The 24,206-nt window shown below is 38.3% G+C and overlaps 1 protein-coding gene across 7 annotated transcripts in view; it reads left to right on the top strand.

The window, feature by feature from the left end:
- Window positions 1-24,206, top strand: part of nbeab (neurobeachin b) — a 229,300-nt gene that overhangs the window by 42,872 nt on the left and 162,222 nt on the right. For all 7 annotated transcript variants that reach the window (XM_027999172.1, XM_027999168.1, XM_027999170.1 and 4 more), the window contains exons 2-8: window positions 7,609-7,840; window positions 11,857-11,957; window positions 12,066-12,161; window positions 12,930-13,051; window positions 14,905-15,031; window positions 17,362-17,481; window positions 18,467-18,613. In XM_027999172.1, the coding sequence (XP_027854973.1) occupies window positions 7,609-7,840; window positions 11,857-11,957; window positions 12,066-12,161; window positions 12,930-13,051; window positions 14,905-15,031; window positions 17,362-17,481; window positions 18,467-18,613 (945 nt within the window). The remainder of the gene's footprint in view (window positions 1-7,608; window positions 7,841-11,856; window positions 11,958-12,065; window positions 12,162-12,929; window positions 13,052-14,904; window positions 15,032-17,361; window positions 17,482-18,466; window positions 18,614-24,206) is intronic.

The following is a 24,206-nucleotide window of genomic DNA, read 5'->3' as shown; positions in this document are numbered from 1 at the left end:
AGTCTGATACTACAAAGTCTTTGGCTGCAGAATGATCACTTTGTTGTAAAATATTTTCTGCTTACCTCATTTTTTTCCAATGAGTGTTTTGTTTCTGTAGCAAAAAGACCCAGAAACAAATTCTGGAACTTTTCTGTTATCGTTCAATCTCTCCTGGTGAATTTGCAAGTAAAGCCCTAAAGTCTTTCTTTGTTGTATGCATTTATTTCTGTCAGGGATTCCTGCTTGAAGAGTGCCTTGCACTTAAATTCAGTAATTTGTAGAGCCAACCTTTGAAGCTATACACTATATAATATTTCACTGTGGTGATGGGTTTTTTTGGGTGGGATGTATTGGTTTGGGACAGACATATACCACTAAGTCTTACCCAAAATCAAAAAGTTAAAAGTTCAATTTTGGTCTCATCCAACCAAAGCACTTTCCTCCATATTTGGGGAATGTTTCACATTCCTTTGGCAAACTCCAAATGAGCCTTCCTTGTCATGTTTTCATAAAGCCCAGCTCTATTAAGTCTGCAGGTTATTGTGGTTGTTTGGACAGATATTCTGGTCTGCTTGAGAACTCTGCAGCTCCTGCAGGGTTAGCTTTGGTCTGTCTGTTGCATCTCTGATTAAAGCCCTCCTTTCCTGTCAGAGAGTTTTGGTGCACGATCTTCTCTAGCCGGTTTGTAGTGGTATTATGTTATTTTTATTTGCCCCAGTGGATCATCAAATATTTATATTATCACCAAATTTTGATTTGCAGTTTTGAACAACTTTGTCTGGAGGTCCCCTCAGTCTTTGTGGTGGTATTTGGGAGCTCATAGAGTCTGCACCACCACTAACCAGAGAAGTTGTGTACATGCTGAGAGATCTGGCAGGTGGACTTAATTTCACTAACCATGTGAGTTCAAAAGGTATTAAGTTGCATCAGATATTTTTAGAAGCTTCATAGCGGAGAGTCTCTTTATATGCAGGATATACACATGCCAATTTTCAGTTTTTTATTGAAATGTTTTTTGTTTTGTTTTGTTTTACTTCGCCAGCTTAAGATATATTGTCCCTTTTCTTCATATACAATTTAGATATATAAAAAAGAGATTGTAATGTAACAAAACACAAAAAAATGGCACAGGAATTTAGTCTTTAGCATCGAAAGGTAATTTCATGTTGGTCTTTAAAAGGTCTCTGAACCAGTTGCTAGGCATTCATTATGTTAGACTCTAACATAATGAATGTGTTGTAAAATTAGCTGTAACTGACTTTAACCCTCATAAGTGCAGCACATTTTCTGCTTCTGTTTAGCAGACCACATGAATCAGACACCTTGAGTTTAAATAGACATCTTCCCAAAGAATTTTCCTCCTATTGAGATTTGTTTTATCCATCCATCCATCCATCCATCCATCCATCCATCCATCTTCCTCCGCTTATCCGAGGTCGGGTCGCGGGGGTAGCAGCTTCAGAAGGGAGGCCCAGACTTCCCTCTCCCCGGCCACTTCTTCCAGCTCTTCCGGGGGAATCCCGAGGCGTTCCCAGGCCAGCCGAGAGACATAGTCTCTCCAGCGTGTCCTGGGTCTTCCCCGGGGCCTCCTCCCGGTGGGACGTGCCCGGAACACCTCACCAGGGAGGCGTCAAGGAGGCATCCTGACCAGATGCCCAAGCCACCTCAACTGGCTCCTCTCGATGTGAAGGAGCAGCGGCTCTACTCTGAGTCCCTCCCGGATGACTGAGCTTCTCACCCTATCTCTAAGGGAGAGCCCAGCCACCCTACGGAGAAAACCCATTTCGGCCGCTTGTATCCGCGATCTCGTTCTTTCGGTCATGACCCAAAGCTCATGACCATAGATGAGGGTGGGAACGTAGATCGACCGGTAAATCGAGAGCTTCGCTTTTTGGCTCAGCTCTCTCTTCACCACGACGGACCGGTACAGCGCCCGCTTGACAGCAGAAGCTGCGCCAATCCGCCTGTCGATCTCCCGCTCCCTTCTTCCCCCATTCGTGAACAAGATCCCGAGATACTTAAACTCCTCCATTTGGGGCAGGACACCCCCCCTGACCCGGAGAAGGCACTCTACCCTTTTCCGGCTCAAGACCATGGCCTCAGATTTGGAGGCACTGATCCCCATCCCGGCCTCTTCACACTCGGCTACGAACCGCTCCAGCGAGAGCTGCAGATCACGATCTGATGAAGCCAAAAGGACCACATCGTCTGCAAAAAGCAGAGATGAGATCCTAAGGCCACCAAATCGGATCCCCTCAACACCTTGGCTGCGCCTAGAAATTCTGTCCATAAAAGTGATGAACAGAATCGGTGACAAAGGGCAGCCCTGGCGGAGTCCAACTCTCACCGGAAACGAGCCCGACTTACTGCCGGCAATGCGGACCAGACTCTGACACCGGTCATACAGCCCGGGCTGTCCCCCCCCTGACAGCCCGTCTCAGGGGGGGGAAGCGGTGCAGCACAAACACTGTTTATAGTGGGGATGGTGTGCTGCTGACCTCTACTCGGGACGTTGTGGGTCGGTGGGCAGAGTACTTCGAAGACCTCCTCAATCCCACCAACATGCCTTCCACTGAGGAAGCGGAGCCTGGGGACTCTGGGTTGGGCTCTCCAATCTCTGGGGGCGAGGTCGCCGAGGTGGTTAAAAAGCTCCTCGGTGGCAAGGCCCCGGGGGTGGATGAGATCCGCCCGGAGTTCCTTAAGGCTCTGGATGTTGTAGGGTTGTGTTGGTTGACGCGACTCTGCAATATCGCATGGACATCGGGGGCAGTTCCCCTGGATTGGCAGACTGGGGTGGTGGTCCCCCTGTTCAAAAAGGGGGACCGGAGGGTGTGCTCCAATTATAGAGGGGTCACACTCTTAAGCCTCCCTGGCAAGGTCTATTCAGGGGTCCTGGAGAGGAGGGTCCGTCGGATAGTCGAATCTCAGATTCAGGAAGAGCAGTGTGGTTTTCGTCCTGGTCGTGGAACACTGGAGATTTGTTTTACCTTTTTCTAATGTTTATAGAACATATTCAGAATTATGAATAGAATATAACATATTCATTCTCATTCAATTTAGATGCCACTGTAGCCTGTAGACAGAAAACTAAAGTCCAGTTCATGGGGCTGGTCACCATGCCAACAGCAGGACTTCAGCCCTGGCTTAATCAGAAGCAGTTGATTGTTGGGGGATTTTTGACTGCTCTTAATTCACTATCCCATGGCAATAACACATAATTGTGCTCTTTCTTGGTGGGAATAAACAAACTTAATTGAGACTTAATAACCTTGCTCTAGTAAAATGGTATTGACTGAGATGAATAATGGACTCTGACAAAATTTAAGTATATTTCAGTGAAGGATTCTTTTTATCTTAACTACTCATGAAGATGGATATCTGCTTTCTTAAAACCCAAAGTGCAAACTTGATCTTTAAGAGAGAGAGTTTCATAGCTCAAAGCCTCTGTTCATCTGAAAAATCTGAAAATCACATTTAAGCCTGTGTTCTGGGGTATAAGTGCTCTGATGGAACATTATGCCACTTTGGTGCTGTAGAGATGGAAAAAAGCTTGTCTATTAAGAAGTTATAAAAGTTTTGTTTCTGACACTTAGAGGGAGATGTTACGTAAATTGTCTTTTTAGCATAAGCAAAACTTTCTGTAGCATTTTAATAGTGTGAAGCTGTTCAGAGTTTTTCTTTAGCCTTTTTGTAAATACTGGGAAATGTTTTAACATGACAGCGAGAAATCAAAGATCTCTGGTCATTATCTAATCTCTGAGTTTTGTAGATTTGTTCTACTGATACTAACTTTAGCCCATTTTTAGCAAATGAGGAATGATAATTAATATTCAAATATATTTTTCAAGCTCTGGCTGTAAGCGGTCATTAATTGTCTATTCTAGGTGCAGCGGTGTGTGAGACATTACTCATTCATTGTTTGTCTGTTTTTGCTTTAGGGCTTCTTGTCATTGTAAATACAAATACGTTGCTGCTGGCCACACCCTCACAACTCAACATTTCATGCACATGAAATGGCTGCAAACAGATGGGTAATTGTACAATGATACATCTTTGACTCCAAGTCAGACTCAGAATCAGAAAAAATTGCGTCTCTTCCACAATCATTAAAGTTGCAGTAAGTGGTTTCTGAAAAAGTCAATAAGAAAACTCTTGCTTATTCTAGCAACCATTGCACAGTGCATACAGTGGTAAAACAGGCTGTGCTTGGCTGGGGTTGCTTAGGGTAAGGAGGCGGTGCCCACCGATTGTGACTGAATAATGGGGATTTTTCTTGTAATGGCTAGTTTTCCAGACACCAAAAAATATTATTTCCAGTAAATGGATGTGTTTGTGTGTGTGTGTGTTTAAGCATTTGGATTGTTTCTAGAAGCAGTAGAGGCCCAAGTCAAAATACAAAAATGTGCAAAATGAATTTTGCATAATAAGTCCTCTTTAAGAGCTTCTTTTTTCCCTGAAACTATGGAACCAAGCATTAGTTAGTTTTCCTCCTGAAAGAAAAAAAAATGGCTCCATCATAATTCTCCTTTGTCCATTGTTACACTTGACACAATTGAGTTGGAAAAAAGCTGTTGTCCTGACAACTGCCAGACCCAGAGTCTGATAAAAACCCGGAGGTGAATAAGAACACCTCTCCACTGCTATAGAATCCAGCAGTGGCATGCTTTACGCCACTAATGCTTTGTATTGCACTTGGTGATGTAAGATTTGGCAAAGCACGTTCCCAAATCTACCTCTGTCATGGCAGCCTGAATGAACTGCTTACATGCATCTATAGGGTATACAGTTTTCCTTTTAAATGGCTTATTGTACCTTTTTTGTATTTTTCTCAGACTTCATTTTTAGACTCCTCGCTGGTACTGAAAATGACATGCTAAATTGTGTTGGGGTTTGTTCACCCCTTTAACACGTAAGTGACACATTCACTGATCTGAAAAAGATTAAATTATTGCGTTTGCGAAAAGCTGGTCACAGGTCAGGGTAGATGAAAATCAGTGGATTATGTCATCTATGAATTTTTCAGCTTATGCCCAGTCATGAATTACGTGCATCTTTTCTTAACAATTCATAGAGCAGTTGTAACAAATCTGAGGAAACTTTTTATAAATTCATTGTCCAGTTCACATATGTTTCTTTTGGGGGGGGGATTCTTGACTTGACTTTACAACTTAATACAGCATTGGTTATCACTTGTGACTGCATGTTTTCCTGATCATATTGAAGAAACCATCCAGAAAGGCTGCCTAGCAACTTACTAGTATCACCTCTGATTTTAAAACGAACTAGGACTCTGTTTGAAACCCCTCAGACTGATATTTTATGACATTTTCTTAAAAGAAAATTCAACTAAGGCACCAAAAAAAAAGGAAAAAATTAAGCATTGATTACAAATTAAATGTCGTTGTAACACTAAAATGAATCCCACAGTATTTCAGCGCAGCAGAGCACCTTTAGTTTAATCAACAATGAACACAAACACAAGAAAAATAAAACCCTATTAGAATACTTCTAAAGCTTGATTCATGCCTCAATGTTCAATCAATGCAGAGAGTACACCATGAGGCAAGCTTTTCTTTGTATTAATACTTTTGTATGCTGCATACTTCCACCTCCAATTAGACCACCACAATGCTGCTTTACAGAAAGCCTTTTGTAGCAATGTGTCACTATGTGCTTCAAACAACGCAATTTAAAAGCCAATATAAATGGAAGCAACTCAAGGCCTGCACATGTGGAGCTATAAATGTTCCACAAAAGCCTTTTTGTCTGAAAATGTTGTGAAGATGCTCGGAGGCATAGTTATTAATCAACACTGGGTTCACTGATTTTAGAGATAATTGGAAATATTAAATGATAGAGATGCAGAATGCACATAATTGTTCAAAATAGTTTAAAATATTCTCACACTAACATTCTTTTAGAACAAAAATTTAATTTTAACAAAGCAAACCCAGTGGTGCAATCAGTGGTGGCGTGCTGTAGCCTCAATGCAAACAATGTCAAAGAGACTCAAATGCACACGTGGCCACTTTTAGGGTGAATAAAAGATCCTGAGTCATTCAACAATTTATTATCTAAGTCGGTGTAAAAACTTTAGAAATGGGATGATGTGCTCCAGTTTCCCAGCTTTTGTAACATCTGAACCAGAAGAGTTCTGGATCAGCTGCAGCTGTCTGACTCACTTTTTTTGAAAAATCTGTGAAGACACTGTTGCAGTAATCAATTCAACTAAAGACAAACACATGAACAAATTTCTCAGGGTGGTGTTGGCACATTAGTGCTTTGATCCTGGAAATGTTCTTTAGGCTAGAGAAGGCCGACTTTATAATTGTCCTTATGCTTCTCTGAAGGTTCAGGTCAAGTTCATCACTACACTCAGATTTCAGGTCTGACCAGCAAAAGCTGATGCTGTGTGCTGGCTCTTGATCATTCCTCTTTTGGTCCAAAAGTAATGACTTCATTTCTTATTTTTATTCAGCTGCAGAAAGTTACAACACATCCATGCCTTGATTTGCTCCATACATCTGGTAAATCCCTGAATAGGTTGGTAGCTACCTGGTGACATTGTAATGTAGAGCTGTGTATCATCTGGAAAATAAATGATGCTCCCACATTGGCTGCTTTGCAAATGAAAACCAATGGTGTGTCAAGAATTGCGTGTATTTTAGCTTTCTTTTGAAGATTTTAGAAAAAAAATCAGTTTATTTAAAATATTTGTAATTAAAATTTTTATACTGTTATCTGTATACACAATATCAGAAATAGATTGATCTTTATGGCTAACAGTCTTACTAGATGACATTGAAAAATTGAAAGATGACTTGTAATAACAGCAGCTGTAGATTTAGGAGCAGAAGAGTCAATGAACGAAACTAAGTGCTTGACTACCTCCACTCTACGGCATCACATAAAGATCTCATGACGAAGTTGAGGCAAGGCACAGTTTTTCCTGCAGTGGACTAGTCTCCTCTGAGTATTTCTCTCTGCTCTTTGCTTTCACCTTACTATTACCTGTCAGTCACAGTAATGTGCAGTGGGTGCAGTGGTTCCAGGGCCATTTGCTGCCTCTTTGCTTTGATGCCCACCAGCGAGTTGTTTTCAGTATGCTTTCATGTACACAGTGCACTTCTTTAGAGAGCTAATTTCATGCTTTTTGGTCTTGAAGAAGAGCACTATTGATTGTTGTTTTCTACTTTCTTTAAAGTGATTTTCATTTGTAATTTAAATTGGTGGTGGTGGTGGAGGGCAGAAGCAATAATGTGTCTATTTCCCGCCTTTTCATTAAAAACCAGACAGTTTTATTGTCATGGATGCTTAAATTCTCATTATAATCAGTGTGTAGGAAGATAAACCTCACTTGCATCTTTTGAGAGCTATTTACCATCAGAGCAGTGATCTGAAACATGCTAGGCAGAAGTATGCTATTAGTTAATTGTATTCCATTAGGAAGATCCAGGTCAAGATGGCTTATAGCTGGATCAAACAAAAATATATCTTAAGTTCATTACAATTCAAATTGCATTCATTCCAAGCATTACATAAGCGTGACAGAATATAAATCAAAAACCTGCTTGTGGCTTCTATAAAGCTTTCTGCTGGGACATTTTCTGTTTCTCTCTCTTGTAGTTGGTGGGGGGAGAGTTTGACCTGGAGACAAACTTCATTATTCAGGATGCTGAGAGCATTGGCTGCATGGTGGAGCTGCTGGAACACTGTGATGTCACCTGCCAGGCTGAGATCTGGAGCATGTTCACTGCCATTCTTCGAAAAAGTGTTCGAAATCTGCAGACGAGCACTGAAGTGGGGCTCATCCAACAGGTGCTGCTCAAAATGAGCTCAGTGGATGACATGATTGCAGGTATGATGATGATATGAGTAGACATATAATTTGAGCTGTGCTGTTTTAAATGTAAATTTTGAGCTGATTGTCATTTTAATGCTTGGTTACTATATGAGTTAAGCTCTCTTCATTCAGTCGGAAAAATCATTTTCAAATCAAATCTTTTTACCAAAATGCAAATTATTTGGCCGCATAGAATTTGATGGAAAATCTGATTTCCATCTACATTGTTCCTTGTTCAGGAATGAGGAATATTTGGTCTAGCCAGAATTTAGAAAAGTATGTTGATGTTTTCCTGAAATTACAATAAAGTAAATATGTAAAAGAATATAGCAGTGTCACCTTTAGAGGCTGGAAAATTGAAGCAGTGGAATAAAAGTAAACTAGGAAAATGTGTTACTGGAGGAACTTATTTGGTTCAATTTACATAATTTATTTTTAATCAGTATTTTAATCACTTACTTCATTTTAGACATCAATTAGGTATCACAAGTGGTTCTTGGAGGACAGGTTATCCACCGCGTTAAAACGAGTGAGAGCATTGAATACCACTGACAGGATGCCACTTAAATTTAGATTTGAGAAACTATTCTTGTCTTGTTGATATTTATACAGAGGCTTGCTAAAAAAAAGTGTTGAACTGAGTAAATACAAGACTTCTTGGCTCCAAGTCCAAATCCTAACAAAGCTGACTTATTTATTCACAGCCCTGCCAGCATCCTCAGAACAAACATAGGAAAATCTGATTTGGCTAAATTAACAGCAACGGGTTCCACTGCTCATCATTTGCAGCTGCCACTGATCTGTTCATGTTAAAACAGCCATCTCCAACAATTTTTCTGAGGAATTCATCTCAAATACACATTTTGGTGTGTGTCTCCTTATTGACAAAGATTCACCTTATTTGTACTCTGGGATTACTAAAAGGAAGACATACAAAACTTCAGTTGTGATGAAAATAACAGTTTTTAGTCTGAATCACAGCAAATTTTCAGCAAGGATGATGGCAAAATACGGTTTAGATTTTCAAAAGACATGCTAATGCTGTCAGAATTACCAATTTCAGATTACTCTTAGACTTAGACTTAGACTGACTTTATTGTCATTTTGCATGCACAGGGTGTATACAGAACGAAATTTCGTTGCATACGGCTCAGGACAATGTTTTGAGCTTCCAATGTTGTGAGGTTACTCCAGAATAAAATAAAATACAGTATAAAATATGAATATAAATCTAAATATAAAATATAAAGTGCAGGTCCAGGTACGTTGTCGTCTCTGATGAGGCCCACCACCGTTGTGTCGCTCAGCGTTCAACACAATCATCCCACAGCATCTGGCAGGAAAACTGGGACACCTGGGCTTCAGCACACCCCTGCGCAACTGGCTGCTAGACTTCCTCACCGACAGACCTCAGTCAGTCCGGATCGGACAACACACCTCCGATGTCAACACCCTCAGCACAGGCTCCCCTCAGGGCTGCGTCCTGAGCCCTCTACTGTTCACTCTGATGACACATGACTGCGTCCCCAGGTTTGCCACCAATCACATCGTGAAGTTCGCGGACGACACAACGGTGGTGGGCCTCATCAGAGACGACAACGACCTGGACTACAGAGAGGAGGTGGAGCAGCTGGTGGACTGGTGCAGAGTCAACAGCCTGATCCTGAACGTTGACAAGACGAAGGAGATGATCGTCGACTTCAGGAAGAACCGGCCCAGCCACGCTCCACTACTCATCAACAGCTCGGCTGTGGAGGTGGTTAGCAGCACCAAATTCCTGGGGGTGCACATCACTAACGACCTCACCTGGACTGGGAACACCACGTCTCTGGTCAAGAGGGCACAGAAACGTTTGTATTTCCTGCGGAGGATGAGAAGAGCCCACCTGCCCCCGCCCATCCTCAAGACGTTCTACAGAAGCACCATAGAGAGCATTCTGACCAGCTGCCTCTCTGTGTGGTGTGGAGGCTGCAGCGCCTCCGACTGGAAGAACGTGAGGAGAGTGGTGCGGACAGCAGAAAGGATCATCGGGGCCCCCCTTCCCTCCATTCAGGACATTTCATCCCAGCGCTGCGTGTCCAGAGGCCGAAACATCGTCAGTGACCCCTTACACCCCGACCATGGACTGTTCTCCCTGCTGCCCTCTGGAAAGAGGTTCCGCAGCATCCGGTGCAGGTCCACCAGGTTCCGAAACAGCTTTTTCCCACTTGCCATCAGACTGCTGAACTCTTAACTGGACTGCACTTAAAATCCGGTCTCCACTTTATACCTTGCACATGTACAGAGCTAAATAACTTCCATTTTACTGTCAGTCCTGCACTTTATATTTTATATTTATATTTATATTCATATTTTATACTGTATTTTATTTTATTCTGGAGTAACCTCACAACATTGGAAGCTCAAAACACTGTCCTGAGCCGTATGCAACGAAATTTCGTTCTGTATACACCCTGTGCATGCAAAATGACAATAAAGTCAGTCTAAGTCTAAGTCTAAGTTCATTCACGTAGGAGATTCAGCTTGTCAAAATAAAAACAACTCTCTAATAGCTGCTATATTATGACATCTGGTCCCTTGATGGGTATGAATGATCAAGGTAGCTGTTGATTTTTAAGAAAAATATAACAATTGGACAGAAATGACAAGTTAGTCAGGATAGGGTTGTCTTAGCATTTGCACAAATAAGCATCCACACTTTACCAGGATGAAAATGTGCTTATGTGTGTACAATAATGTATTTACAAACTTCATGACAGGCAGATAAGGTTTGCTTTTTTTGACAATGAAAAAAGCTTGGATTTATGGGGTAAGTTTTCATAATCTTGGAAAAACAAAGATTTTACTCGCATGAAAGGCCTTTTGTGTGTCTTTTTATTGGCCCTACCTGGCTCCTGTCCTCAGTGCACTCAGTCATTTACCTCTAGAGCCCTTTACAATGAATCTCAGAATTGAGTTGTTTCCAATGATCATCTTTGAGATGTTTCTACTGGCTAAATTGAGTTCACCTGTTTTACATTTAGTTGATTGGACTCAATTTGAAAGGACACACACCTGTCTATATACAGTTGACTGTACAGGTCAGAGGTCATTCACCAAGCATGAAATAAAGGAATTGTCTGTGGACCTCAGAGGTTGTCTTGAGGTAGAAATATTTCTGCTGCTTCAAATGTCCCAGTGAGGTCAGTGGCCTCCATCATTGGTAAATAAATAACATTTGGAAGCAGCTAGACTCTTCCTAAACCTGGCCAGCCATCTAAATGGAGCAACAGGGGAGAAGGGCTTTAGTCATGCAGGTGACCAAGAACTCTCTGGTTTGAATTCCAGGCGTCATGTTTGGAAGAAACCAGACACAGTTCATCACCAGGTCAATACCATCCCTCAGGTCAAACATGGTAGTGGCAGCATCATGCTTAGGCGATGTCAGCAGGAACTGGCAGATTAGTCAGGATAGAGGGAAAGATGAATGCTGCTATGTGCAGGTTGAAAAGCTGCTCCAGGCTGCTCCTGACCTCAGAATGGGGCAACAATTCAGCAGAAAAATGACCCAAAGTCCATGGCCAAGATCTCAATGGAACGGCTTCAGAACCACTCTGTAAATGTCCTGGAGTGACCAAGCCAGAATCCATACTTGAATCTAATTGAACATCTCTGGAGAGATCTGAAAATGACACTGCACAGATGTCTCTCATCCAACTTTATGGAGCTGGAGAAGTACTGCCAAGAATAATAGTCTAAAGATATATGTGCTAAACTTGTGGCATCATATTAAAAAGACTTGATGCAGTAATTTCTGCCAAATGTGGAGCACCACGTGATTTATTGGATTTCTGTTTATTATAAATTAGGGAGTTTATCACATTGATACAGGCACTGTGTGTGATTTTTACTGAGCCATGTCTCAGGATGAGCAGCATTAGTCCCCTTGAGGATCTCCTGTCCAAGGTGGATTAGTTGTATCTATAAAATTCAACTGCATTTTTGATAATTTTCCTTTTGTTTGTGTGTCTGCTTGCAATGTCTTTTGCCAGACTTACTGGTGGATATGTTGGGTGTATTGGCCAGCTACAGCATCACAGTGAAGGAACTGAAGTTGCTCTTCAGCATGCTCCGAGGAGAAGGTGGCCTTTGGGTTAGTGACACGACAACTGAATGGCTTGATGAATCTATCTTGTTTCCTGTCGTCTGGTATAATCTATCATAATAAAAGTTGTAATTCTCTACTTTGACACACATACAGCCAAAGCATGCAATCAAAATGCTGTCGGTGTTAAATCAGATGCCGCAGAGACATGGTCCGGACATCTTCTTCAACTTTCCTGGTCGCAGCGCAGCAGTAAGCATCATTATTATATAATTTCATTATATAATAATTATATCACTGAAAAATGTTTGTTAAAAGTATTTTATCAACGTAGGGTGTGCAGAAATATTATTGTGCCTCAATGATAAGAAGCTAAATATGGCAGCAATGTAACTATCAGTTAAACTGTGAGAAAGTTGAATATTAGATATGTTATTTCTCTTGCTTTATGGTTTTGTGTTTGACCTAAAAAATAAGTAGATTAAAATATTAAGAATCTGTTTCATGACACTGCTGAAAATCTTCAAGATTAGCAGTTATTTAGTCAAGCTTCAGTGCTGCAGTTATTTTAACAGACTAAATCTTGGCTGCAGTATGTATTCTTTCATATAATTTCCCTCTGGGATTAATGTTTTGCAATTGAATTTAAATTGCATTGTACATCTGAATGATTTGATTAAATTATCTCTACAGCACTTGTAAGGTCATTCTGTATTTTTCAAATTGACAAGTTATTTTCTGAAAAAAAAAATACTTGAACAATGTGTTCTTCCCATTTTACTGTTTTTTTTGTTTGTTTTTTACACCTAGATTTGACATTTGACACTTCGTTTTATTTTAAAGAACCTCAATACTTTTATATTTTCTCCTGCAGAGGCTTATTTATATTTACCCAAGTCATTCTAGAGTGTTACTGTTGCAAAATATATATTTCGAGTAGCTTGGTATGGAGGAACGCCAAAAGACTTTAAATAGCTTTCCTGGCTTCTTCATGGTGTTTTTTTATCATGTTTCTTCTAGGCAATTGCTTTACCTCCCATCGCTAAGTGGCCTTATCAGAGCGGGTTTACATTCAACACTTGGTTCAGAATGGATCCTCTGAATAATATCAATGTAGACAAGGACAAACCATATCTCTACTGGTAAGAGCACAGAAACACACACGTGTGCTTTTTATTTCACCTTAATAATTTTGCTGCTGTATTTCCTCCTGCAGAGGCTTATGAAGCTAACAGCAGCTTTATTGGCAAAGCCTTATTCTGTCTGATGCTTTGTGACCAACACTGATTGTCTAATCTAACCAGTTTATGACTGAATATTGTATTTCAAGGTTAAAATAGTTTTAGACGTTATTTGTCACATGCACATGTACAACATTTTTATAATGTCGTTAGGAAAATAGCCTTGTTTTTCGAAGATAATGCCACAAATTCTGATGTAGAAATGAAGTACTGCAGCTGGATTACTGAGGGCTTAGAGACACTGCGGAGGTAATCATTTAGATTTGAATAATTGCCACAAAGCGCTCACATACCAGCTTCTCCTGAAGATTTAGGTAATTATTGTAAAAGTCAATGATCCAAAATTGCTGCACTGTCTGGCTTTTTCTCTTTGTTTGTAGAAGAGCCTTTCATTAAAGTCAAATAGTGTAATTTATGATGGCAAGTAAGAGAATCAGAGTGGACAGAAAAGGTGGAAAGATTTTACTGTCTGACAGGGAAGACTGATTAGACAGAGATAATAGTCACTTTGGTCCTTATCACCTCTTGGCTGTCATCGGTGTTTGGGGATCTAAGTGTTTTAAACTCTTCTCCTTAGTAGATCTCTGTTTCTCTGATATGGCAAATGTAAAAGGGAAGAAGACATGGAGCACTGCACTAGCAAAGGTTTTCATATGTGCCTTCTATTCTACACTGACAGTCACAAAAGAGTTAGATCTGCCAAGCTAATCCTGTTTATGCATTGCTCTGAGTGCCTCGCAGCTCAGCAGCAGGCTTGTAAATAACCAAAAAAATAATTGCATCTTTAGAGGCGGACCGAGCTTCTCCAGCAGAGTTTCAGAGTTCTGTTATAGAAAGGTGTAGAGATCCATATGTCTTTATGTACGAAACACAGCTGTGTTTGCATGCCTTTGAGGATGGGTATCTTTGTTTCTTGATCATTACAATGGGTATTTGAGCCCAGCATAATAGCTTTAGGGCTTAAGACTGTAAAAGTAAATTTAGCATGTGTCAGCAGAATAAAAGATGTGCAAAAGGAATTTGTTTGCATCTGCACAGAGTGGCCTGTGCACTGTTTGTTTTTATATGCAGTTTGTATTTCCAGTCAAATGATCTGGTGATGTTTGATTGAAAAGATTAGACAAAATATTCCTACAACCATAATTATTATCACATAATTCAGATGCATGCAACATTTGAACAAATTTTAATTTCATTTATCTTTTCTGATGTTTGTGCATCAGAAAAGATATGCACAATTCTTGAAGATATGCGCAATTCTTAAGCTAAGGAGCTTAAGAATTGCCTTTAAGTTTCTTTTTCAAATTGCTTTCTCTTTGGATTGCTAATCTTCTAACTGTTTATGTATATACTTAACATTGTATAATAAACCCTGGCATTTTTATGCATACTTCAAAGTACAAAAACAAATCACAATTTAACTCCAGAAAGTGACACAGTCGCATTTTAAAATAATCACAATATGGTTTTAGCAAAACACCCAAAAATCCCTCAGAAATTCTTATAAATTCTTCCATTTTAAAACGGTTCTAATACCAGATTTCAACTACTGTTTGCTCTGTGCTTGATTTCAAATAGACGTCTCAAAACGTAACTGTGCACTATAGTGCACATTTGGACCAAAATAACACAGTGATTGACAAAAGGTGTAACTTACATAATTTTGTCAAAGCTTCCTCTTAGATTTCAGATGGTTTAAATTGGATTAAAATTATTGTTGAGCATAAAATAAGTTTTGAAATGTTTTCTTGCAGCTTTCGCACCAGCAAAGGCATTGGCTATTCTGCGCATTTTGTTGGGAATTGTTTGATTGTCACATCGCTGAAGTCCAAAGGCAAAGGCTTCCAACACTGTGTGAAGTATGACTTTCAGCCCAGGAAGGTATGTTTGTTTTGATGCTTATTTGAGTATTAACTTTGAAATAAATGTATTCGTTATTGCAGTAGCATAGTTTCACAGTGAAAAATTAAAAAAGAATCCAACCTTTAATTTGGTGCATTTATTCTCTAGCGAATAATAAATACTGTTTTCAACTAAAAATTGGTACCAGAGTTATTGACATTTAAGCTTTTCAACAGATGTAACATTAGCATTTTTTAATTTATGCTTTATTTCTTTAATCTGTTTCTGGAATCTTCTAATTTCTTAATTCTTGATTTTTTTGTTTGCTTTTGGTATATATTTCATTTGACACTGAGGCTTATTTCATTTAGCAAATAGCCTGGAAAAGATCCCATAATTATGTTTCCTCTAAACACAAATTAGAGGAAACATAATTCCAGAAACATTGTAAGCACAACGCTGGAGGAGATAAGTTTCTAAAGCTCAATGTTGTAGGGCAGCAACAAACAGTAGATTCTTGCTATCACAGACTGTCCGCTACAATCGGTCACTTTTACCAGTTAAGTCCAGAATTATTTATACCCATAACTTGAATCAGTTGAATCTAATCACAACAATCAAACCATCAACATTACCATACAAAACATGCAAACTGTCTGTTGTCATTTGTAAAGAAAAAGTTAGGAATCATTTCTAAGATGCAATTTACTAAACAAAGCCACCCCCCCCCCCCCCCCCCCACCACCACACCTCCCAAAAAATTATATCCCTGTCCACTGTTGCATGTTTACGGTGAAATTCTCCACCTTGACATTATGGCATTGTGATAAAACACATTTATTTAAATGCTTCATTCACCTCATTATCAGGAATGTCAAAATATTTGCGATGGCTGTGTATTTTGTATTAATAAATCTAATAGCAGTAGGAGTAAACATTTGTGGACTTCAATTAAATTTTAAATATGTAAAAAAGAAAAGGGGGAAAAATACCCTCCCCAGCATTTTAAGCATATTTTGTTGGTTGATTTAACCCAGCAGTTTTTGCTACATTTATTATCACTTACCCTCAATCGATCAAATTTTTTTTTAATTAGTAACAGTTTCTTTATCACCTGAGTTGTTTAAAACTCAGGAGTCTTACACATGCAAATGTGGATTAGAGAATCAAACCTAATTTATTTTGGTGTGTTTCGGTGGTGTTGCTGTCCCTGTGCAGCAGAAAAACTCACCTGACACGTGTGAAACAATTAGAGGCTTCACATAACACTCGAGGAAAGCTATTTGCCTCATTCCAGGAGTCACGGTGTAGGTATTGTATTGTTGAAGCTGTTCAAAGATAGAGTGCATTAATTAACTTTTTAATTGATTTTTGGATTCAGACATTAGTGAATAAATGTGTTTCTAAATGATCTCCAGACAGGCTTCACTTTTCTGCTCAACCATGAATCTTTTTTGACACAATTTTATCTTTATGCGTAGACAGCTCCTTTCTTCAGTCGAACCAGTAAATAATTGACTGGATCACAAAAGATCCAGTCCAGTGAATAGATGCTTTCACCATCTATTCACTTCTAATGCAGTAAGTGAGTACATTTTAGGTTTCCTTAGGAAGTAGTACAAAGAGAGTCTTTTAGAGTGAAGAAGCAAACAATCCCCAAGTATTAAAATACAATTGTTCAAAATCAATATCTACTGAATTTTGTTTTCATTCACACCTAAATTGTGGAGTTCATAGATTTATTTTATCTTTATTGTTTTTTCAAAACAAATAAATATTCTTCACATTCTGAGCATCCAGAGTATTTATTTATTTATTTATTTAATTAGAGCAGCGTGGTATGTGGGGAAGAAGGCAACATATTATTGAACATCACAATTACAATTTTCAAAATTGAAATGTGTGATTAATCCACATTTTTCTCACTTTTCTTCTTGTTTTTCTTCAGCACAAATTTCTCGCCGCTTAAAATTCAAACATTTCTCATCTGAAATCTTCAGCATGTTTGTGTCGTGATGTCAGTGAAAGTCCATTCAACAGGCCATTTGCATTCAGAGCATTGACAAACATCCCTTGACATCCAAGCAGTCTTTTGTAATTGCTACATTCTGCATGCTGACATTTCCCCGATGACAGCAATTTAATATACTATAGAGCTCCATGCAAAGCTAAAATAATGGCTCAAGCCTAAAGAAATCAAGGTTCAGAGTCACCCGATAGTTTCTTTCCTAAAGATGGAGTCTAAGTATCCCTCTCTGATGTATTACTTCAAATGTGCAAAGGAAAAATGAGAAAGATTGATGTGGTTTTTGAAAACGAACACCTCTGGAGCTCATTTCCGTTCAATCTGACTCACTCTTCACCTCCAGTGGTATATGATCAGCATAGTTCACATCTACAGCCGCTGGAGGAACAGTGAAATCAGATGCTACGTAAATGGACAGCTCGTTTCTTATGGGGACATGGCATGGCACGTCAACACAAATGATGTAAGTACTCCTTACTTGTAACACATTTTAACACATGGTTGACAGGGACTTACGTTTTGCATTTCCAGTCATTCACATTATGAAAAGCTCATTTTAAATCCCTTAGCAAGCAAGATGACATGGTCTATTTCTCATCCAGTTATCATGTAATTAGACAGATTTTAATGTTGAAGATGAATTTTTAAACATGAAGGACCCAAAGAACCTGCAGTAACACAAGTATTTATTTTTTTCAGACTGGTTTAGAAATGTATTATTTTTTGCAAAAGAAGGAGTGAAGTGTTTTGTTGAAATGTGCGTTTTAAACTATCAATATGCATTCACACTTTTCAGTTCAAGAAATATTTTGCTCCACTTATTGCAGATCTCTGTTTTGTTCATTTGAGTGGAAAAAAATCAATGAGTCATAATTATTCCGTGAAGCATGATATTTTTAATGTGCTGGTAACAGACAATAAAGCTATTTAAACCGAGTAATGGAGAGCTAAATTCAGGATTTTCCTTTCTAATTTTTTATACTTTTCTAGACATTTTACTATGTATACCATGTGTACTAGGCTTTAAGTATTTGTATATTCCACAAATCTGAAGTTGACTTCTTAATATGCTGATTCATGAAGAGCTTTTTGACATCTGGACTAATTTGTATTTCACCTATATTTCTAAATTTGTTGCACTTATACATTTTCAATGCAGTCTTTGCACTTGTATCTACGTACAATTTGTTTTACCTTTCATTTATTTCTACAGAAACGAAAAACTAGTTTCAGTGGTTTCATTTTGATGGAATGTTGTGAGCTTTGCTGGTTACACATTTTAAGATGAAACAAAGGAAATTGGCTATAGTATAGACATACTGTAAATCCTAATTGTAAAACAGTTTACATATTTTGCACTTTGCTGTGATCATTAATGTGGTTCCTGTTTTTTTTCCTAAATTGCTAATGTTCCTAAATACCCTTTCCTTTACATTTCCTTCTTTCAGAGCTATGATAAGTGCTTCCTCGGGTCTTCAGAAACAGCCGATGCAAACAGAGTGTTCTGTGGGCAGCTAGGAGCTGTCTACGTATTCAGTGAAGCTCTCAATCCGGCACAGATTTTTGCAATTCATCAGCTAGGACCAGGCTATAAGGTATGTGCTTGTGGGTGACTAAATTAGATTATATATAAGCAGTCGGAATCATCCATCCATTTGTGTAATCAATGAGAAGCGCTGCCCCGTAGTTCCTTGCCTTATGTCCTGCTTTTCCTGCCAGATAAACGGCTGCATAAATTACCTATTCCTTGGGAATAATAGCATGGCACACTGGGGGAAAGCTGCAGGAACTCTGTAAAGGGACCGAGTCTTGAGCCAACTTATATCAGCTGCAGCAATGCTGCCTAAAAAGCATCAAATCATGAATGTGAATAGAGAAACTTTGACTTGCCGTAAAAGGAGCTGCAAATATTTTTTCACTGACTGTTTTAGCTTCTTTAATATGATGTGTAATTCAACGTTGTTTTATTTGTTTTTAAATGTCTGCCAAGATTGCTCAGTTTACTTCTTCTCTTTACACTCTCATCTTTACCCCTGATATTTGGAGAATTGCGGTTCTTTAAACTCAATACTTGCACTCTGTCATAAAAAGTCAATGAAAGGCACTGCAAAACCGTCTCCAAACACATAATGTCTCACACAGTTTATATCAGAGGGGATTTTTTTAACGCTGAAATTTACATCTTACAAAAGCAAAAATAGACTCTTTAGCAAAAACAATGTTCTTTAATTCATTCTATAGCTTTACAAAATTGGATTATAGGTATGTAGGCTTTCTTTTCATTAATGGGATCATCCTTTTTTCCTAGTGTATTTAAAACAGCTTCCTGAATGAAGAAACCTGCACTGTATTTTCCTTTTGTATTGTTAATGTTAAAATGTTACATTTATTTGTTAAATCAATACGAAGTTTGCACAGATGACTTAAATGCGAATCCTTTAATGGAAAAAATCAGGACGTTCCTAAAAATGTACTGAGTTGAGTTGGTGAAATCTAGTTTCAAAGATGTATAGTTTTGATTTCTTTTCCCAGAAATATGACTTTCAGCCAAATAATGTAAAACCAAGCAGGGTTTGAACTACACACTATTACTAGAGAGAGAATGAGGCAATTGTTAAAAATTCTCAAATGAATTTTGAACAATTAATTTCAGGCAATTTTCTTTTCATAAAGAAAATTACCTGTAAGTGATGGAGCTCTGATAAGTAATGGAGAATATAATAAATGTAGCCTAGTGGGCTGCTATAATTAGGAAGTTGTCCAGCTGTCAGGAATCCTTCCTGTTTTAATTAAGAGCTGCAGGGACATGGTTTAATGCAGGAGATTACAGCACACATTTATTGCTGTACGTTCACAGTTTGGCTCAGTCTTTAGAAAGAAACCTCTATACTGATGTGGGAGTATTTTTTTTCCTTTCCAATCTCTGGTTACCTCATCTGTGTTTGATCTTTGACACGCTTTGACTTGCTTATACAGTGCTTTGAATGCAACTGTAAATTCTCTAGCTTTTCTGAACATAGACATAGATTATTGCTTCAGTGGGTCACCATTTTCTTGCATGATTTGTGGCCATGAAGCTCAAACGTCTGTCTACAAAATAATCTACAAGTCCTTTTTAAAATTCTACTTGCTAGATTTGATTTTGACCTGGAAGACTTCTGTGCATTTCATTATGAGCATTTATGGGTGTGTTTTTGCATTTGTTCCAAGGATGTAGAACATCCTGAGAAATGTACTGATAATTTCACAAGAAAATGTTGTACTAAAATTGACAAAAGCATGCTTGAAAATATTTCTTACGATTTGTTGCTTCAGTTTTCTTAGTGTAGTTTTTTTTATAAACCGCTGCTAAGAAATTAAGTGAAAACTTTTTTTTGTGTGTGTCATTTTTGAGTTTTAAATGATCTATATCACATATCAAACTCAAGGCCCGGGGGCCAAATCTAGCCCACCATAGTTTTTATGTGGCCCTCTAGACTCCAAATTACATCAATAAGTCCGTCCAGTTTTTCACTAATCTGCAAAATTCACACAAAATTAACAAATTCCCACATTTCTTCTGATTTGGTCAAAAACATTGGGTTTAAATGACTGCTGCCTCAGCCTTACTGGATGTCACATTAATCCTCATACATTATTATAAATATCATAAGAATTTATTACAAATATTTCTAAATTAGCACCACAAAATATGTGAGCTTGATTGCAAAATCTTGGAGATACTCATCAGTGTGAAAATATGTTCAATATTTAATTTAGAGACTGTTTCTTAATTTATTAACAATTTAATGGGTTTTATTAATACATTCTGCCACAACCGACCCTTAAAGAACATTTAGATTTTTCATATACTGTCCCCCGAAGAGTTTGACACTGCTGATCTACATGGTACATTAAAAATAAATATCAACACTTTAAAAGAAATCTGTACTTGTAAGTTCTCAATCCATCATAAGTTTTCACTGGCAGATTTACTGCACACTAAGTATTAATCATTGATTGGACTCGTCAAAGCAATTAAGCCATGACTTTACATGTTTTCAAATGATGCACTCTCTATCTCTGTTGCCATACGTGGGCTACAATAGGCAGATTAGTCCTCTGAATTTGTGCCAGCGCTGCTCTGCAGAATGCACCACAAAGTGCCCTAGAAGAGACCGACTTGCACAGCCGTGTTTCTCCTTTCAGGAAAATGAAATGCTACGTCAGTGTAGGCTATGGATCAGAAGGTGTAATCTATAACCCTAGTGCAGATACAGAATAGCCATGACACCAGAAGTTAAAAACAAAGAATAATCAATACAGAAAAAAAAATCTTTAAATGAATCTGATTGACCAGGTTTACTATCCTTTGCAGGAGTTCCTGTTCTGGAAGCTGAATCTTGTTTATTTTTGCTTTAGTTTCTATGTTTACATTTCAATTTGCTTTATTGTTAAGTGATTATGATACTGATCTGATGCGCCTCTAATGGTTCTGTGGGAGGCTGAATCTAAAGAGCCTAAAACGCTTTACATCTGCAAGTATTGACCTAGTTTTTGCTGGTATGGGAGTAATTGTATTGTCTTATTCCTAATTATGGAGTTCATTAAGCCACCTACACTGGGACTGGTAATGATGTCTTTTTGAATATACATTGCAGTACTGAAAGCATCAATTTTTTAAAAGTTCTTGTTACACTCAGACCACAGAAAACACTCGGGTTCTGAACCTTTTCAAGCGCTCGCCCTTGCTCAGGGATGGCCTTTTGCTCTTAGAGCAAAAGGGAGAACTGTGCCCTAATTCTTTTATATGACTGGCTGGTCTGTGGAATGATGCTGTCATGGCACAAGGTTTTATAGTCAAAACCCATGTGATCTTTATTTTCACACTGCTGCAGTGCCCGCACAGAAGTGGAGGCACTTGAGCTTGTTATTTTTGGTCACTTGGGCTCCATGAGTAAAAGACTACCCAAGGATGTAAGAGACTACATGATGAGATGCATAATAGCTGCTGTGTGGACTTGATCATAGCAAATGAGGAGAATATGTATATGTATATATTTTTTGGAGCAAAGTAAGAAGTGGTGTAGCAGAAGTTGTAGTTCATCCTTACCATTTCTGATGTTTTTTTACTGGAGAAATATGTGCAGGGATGTAGTGCTAGGTGATGACATCCATTGCTACATTAATGCAAGTAGATGTTTTACATTAATACACATTAAATGAACAACAGCTTTGTTTGAAATAGTACAAATAGCAAATGAATCATTTTAAAGTCTTTTGCTAGTAACTAGTTAGCTTTTATTCCCATGACTAATTAACTTGTCACTGAGCACAGCTGCGGTATCAAACTGTTATTTGCATTTCTGGTGATTCATGTTTCATTAAATTGTATGAACGCATAGAACTGTTTAACCAATGTTGAAAAGCAGATTCATTTAGCATGCATAAAATGCAAAGAATTTAGTTTGTCTCTGAACATGCCCATTAGAATCTCCCGTTGGTTTTCAGACTTGACTCTCGGGCATGCTTAAATTGGGTTTTCAGATCCACGCTCCGACTTCAGAGGTAATAACTAGTCGCTGCAATTGTTCTTGGTTAAGTGCCTACTTCTGTTTTATACATGGTGTTCCCAAAATATGCGTAGGTGTTTCTTCTTATTAGCTCGACATGACAGGTCATTAGTTTTTGTGTTTACTTGGTATAGTTCGTGCCAAATCATAGTACCACCCGTGGTTAGAATCCTGGGAAAATGGAGCTCTACTGAAGTACTAACAGTCTCAGCCAGTAGCCCTCTTTATGTTTTTACTTCAACTAAAAATAACAGATTTTGATGCATTTTAGGCAGGTGCAGGATGCTCTGAGAAGCTTTTTCTACAAATCTGCTGGGACCATATGGTTGTTTCCTCGCCGCAGAGCTCTATCTCTCTCTTATCAGCACATGCTTGCTGCCCATAATTCTGAGAAAGATGGAAAACATTTCTCGCATTCATTAATAATTCAGCTCTACTGATTAGAGGAATTGATTTAAGTATTAAGCTTAGTCCATTCTCACAGCTTTGACAGATTATTTTAGCTCATCTGTCAACAAATAATTGATTGAGTAAATTAAGACTACTCTGTCATTGATAAGCAATTTGTTATGTTAATTATATTAAATATTCTATTGAACCATTAACTAGCTGGATTTGTGCTTTCATGAGGTGATCAAAGTGTCTTGAGACAGCAGAAGGTAATATGGCAATGGGCAAATCTGAAATATTAAAAAAGGGAAATCCCCCACTTGTACTGTAGGGACATTTAAAAGTGGCATCCTAAATTAACCAGAAGTTTGATGGTGAAAAAAGTATTTTTCTCTGAAAAGGACTTGATTTAACTTTTGAAGTTTTCCCTCTAATTGTCAGGTTGTGAAACGACAGTAATTCAGAACTTAATTACACACTGCCAGGTTTTATTTGTGTTTTCAATCATATCTGATATCCCTTAATTTACTTCTTTTGCACGAATATATTTAAACCCTAAATGACCCATTCAGTTCTAGGAGAGTGAAAATGCTCACATGTTCAGTTGGTAGCCACTTCAGAGTGAGCACAGGAGAATTCACAATGACAGTGCTTTGTTGGATACTATTCAAGAAAAGTTTGGCATAAATCGTCTAGTTAAATTAAAACAAGTAAACAATCATTTAAGATTTCAAAGGTACCTTAATTCATTTGGTCAGGCTGTGTTCCTCCTCATCATTACTCTCTGTTGTAGAAGTTGCAGAGCACCAAGTGATGTTCCTCCAGGGAGAAAAAAGGGAAAGAGAGCCAATATTAAGCAACATAAAAGAGCAAAAAGTACTTTGTTTTTGTAAAATACATCTTAATGTAATCGGTATAATGTGTTTTTAGAAGATATACAAGTGAGATTACATTCAACTTTTTTTGCAGAAGATAATGACGTTAAGGTGAAGTCATGAAATGTTGCACCTCACACAGCTTCTTTACGCTATTCTGCTGCTTCCCAGCTAATTGTGCCAAGAATGGTTTGCATCACTGAAATGGTAAATTGTGTTGCATTTTGTAGCTGATTACACTAATAAAGATTAATAAAGATTGATAAAAATTCAAAAAGACAGTTCTAATCAGTTTAGAAATTGCATTTTCAAAATGTTGCCTTTTTCGCGCAACTTTAATCAGTTCACTCAAATAATTTTTTTTCATCAAG

Source organism: Xiphophorus couchianus, chromosome 18 (assembly GCF_001444195.1).
Source record: "Xiphophorus couchianus chromosome 18, X_couchianus-1.0, whole genome shotgun sequence".
Taxonomy (NCBI): domain Eukaryota; kingdom Metazoa; phylum Chordata; class Actinopteri; order Cyprinodontiformes; family Poeciliidae; genus Xiphophorus; species Xiphophorus couchianus.
The sequence above is the reverse complement of the archived record's forward strand: the minus strand, read 5'-3'. Positions and strand labels throughout refer to the sequence as shown.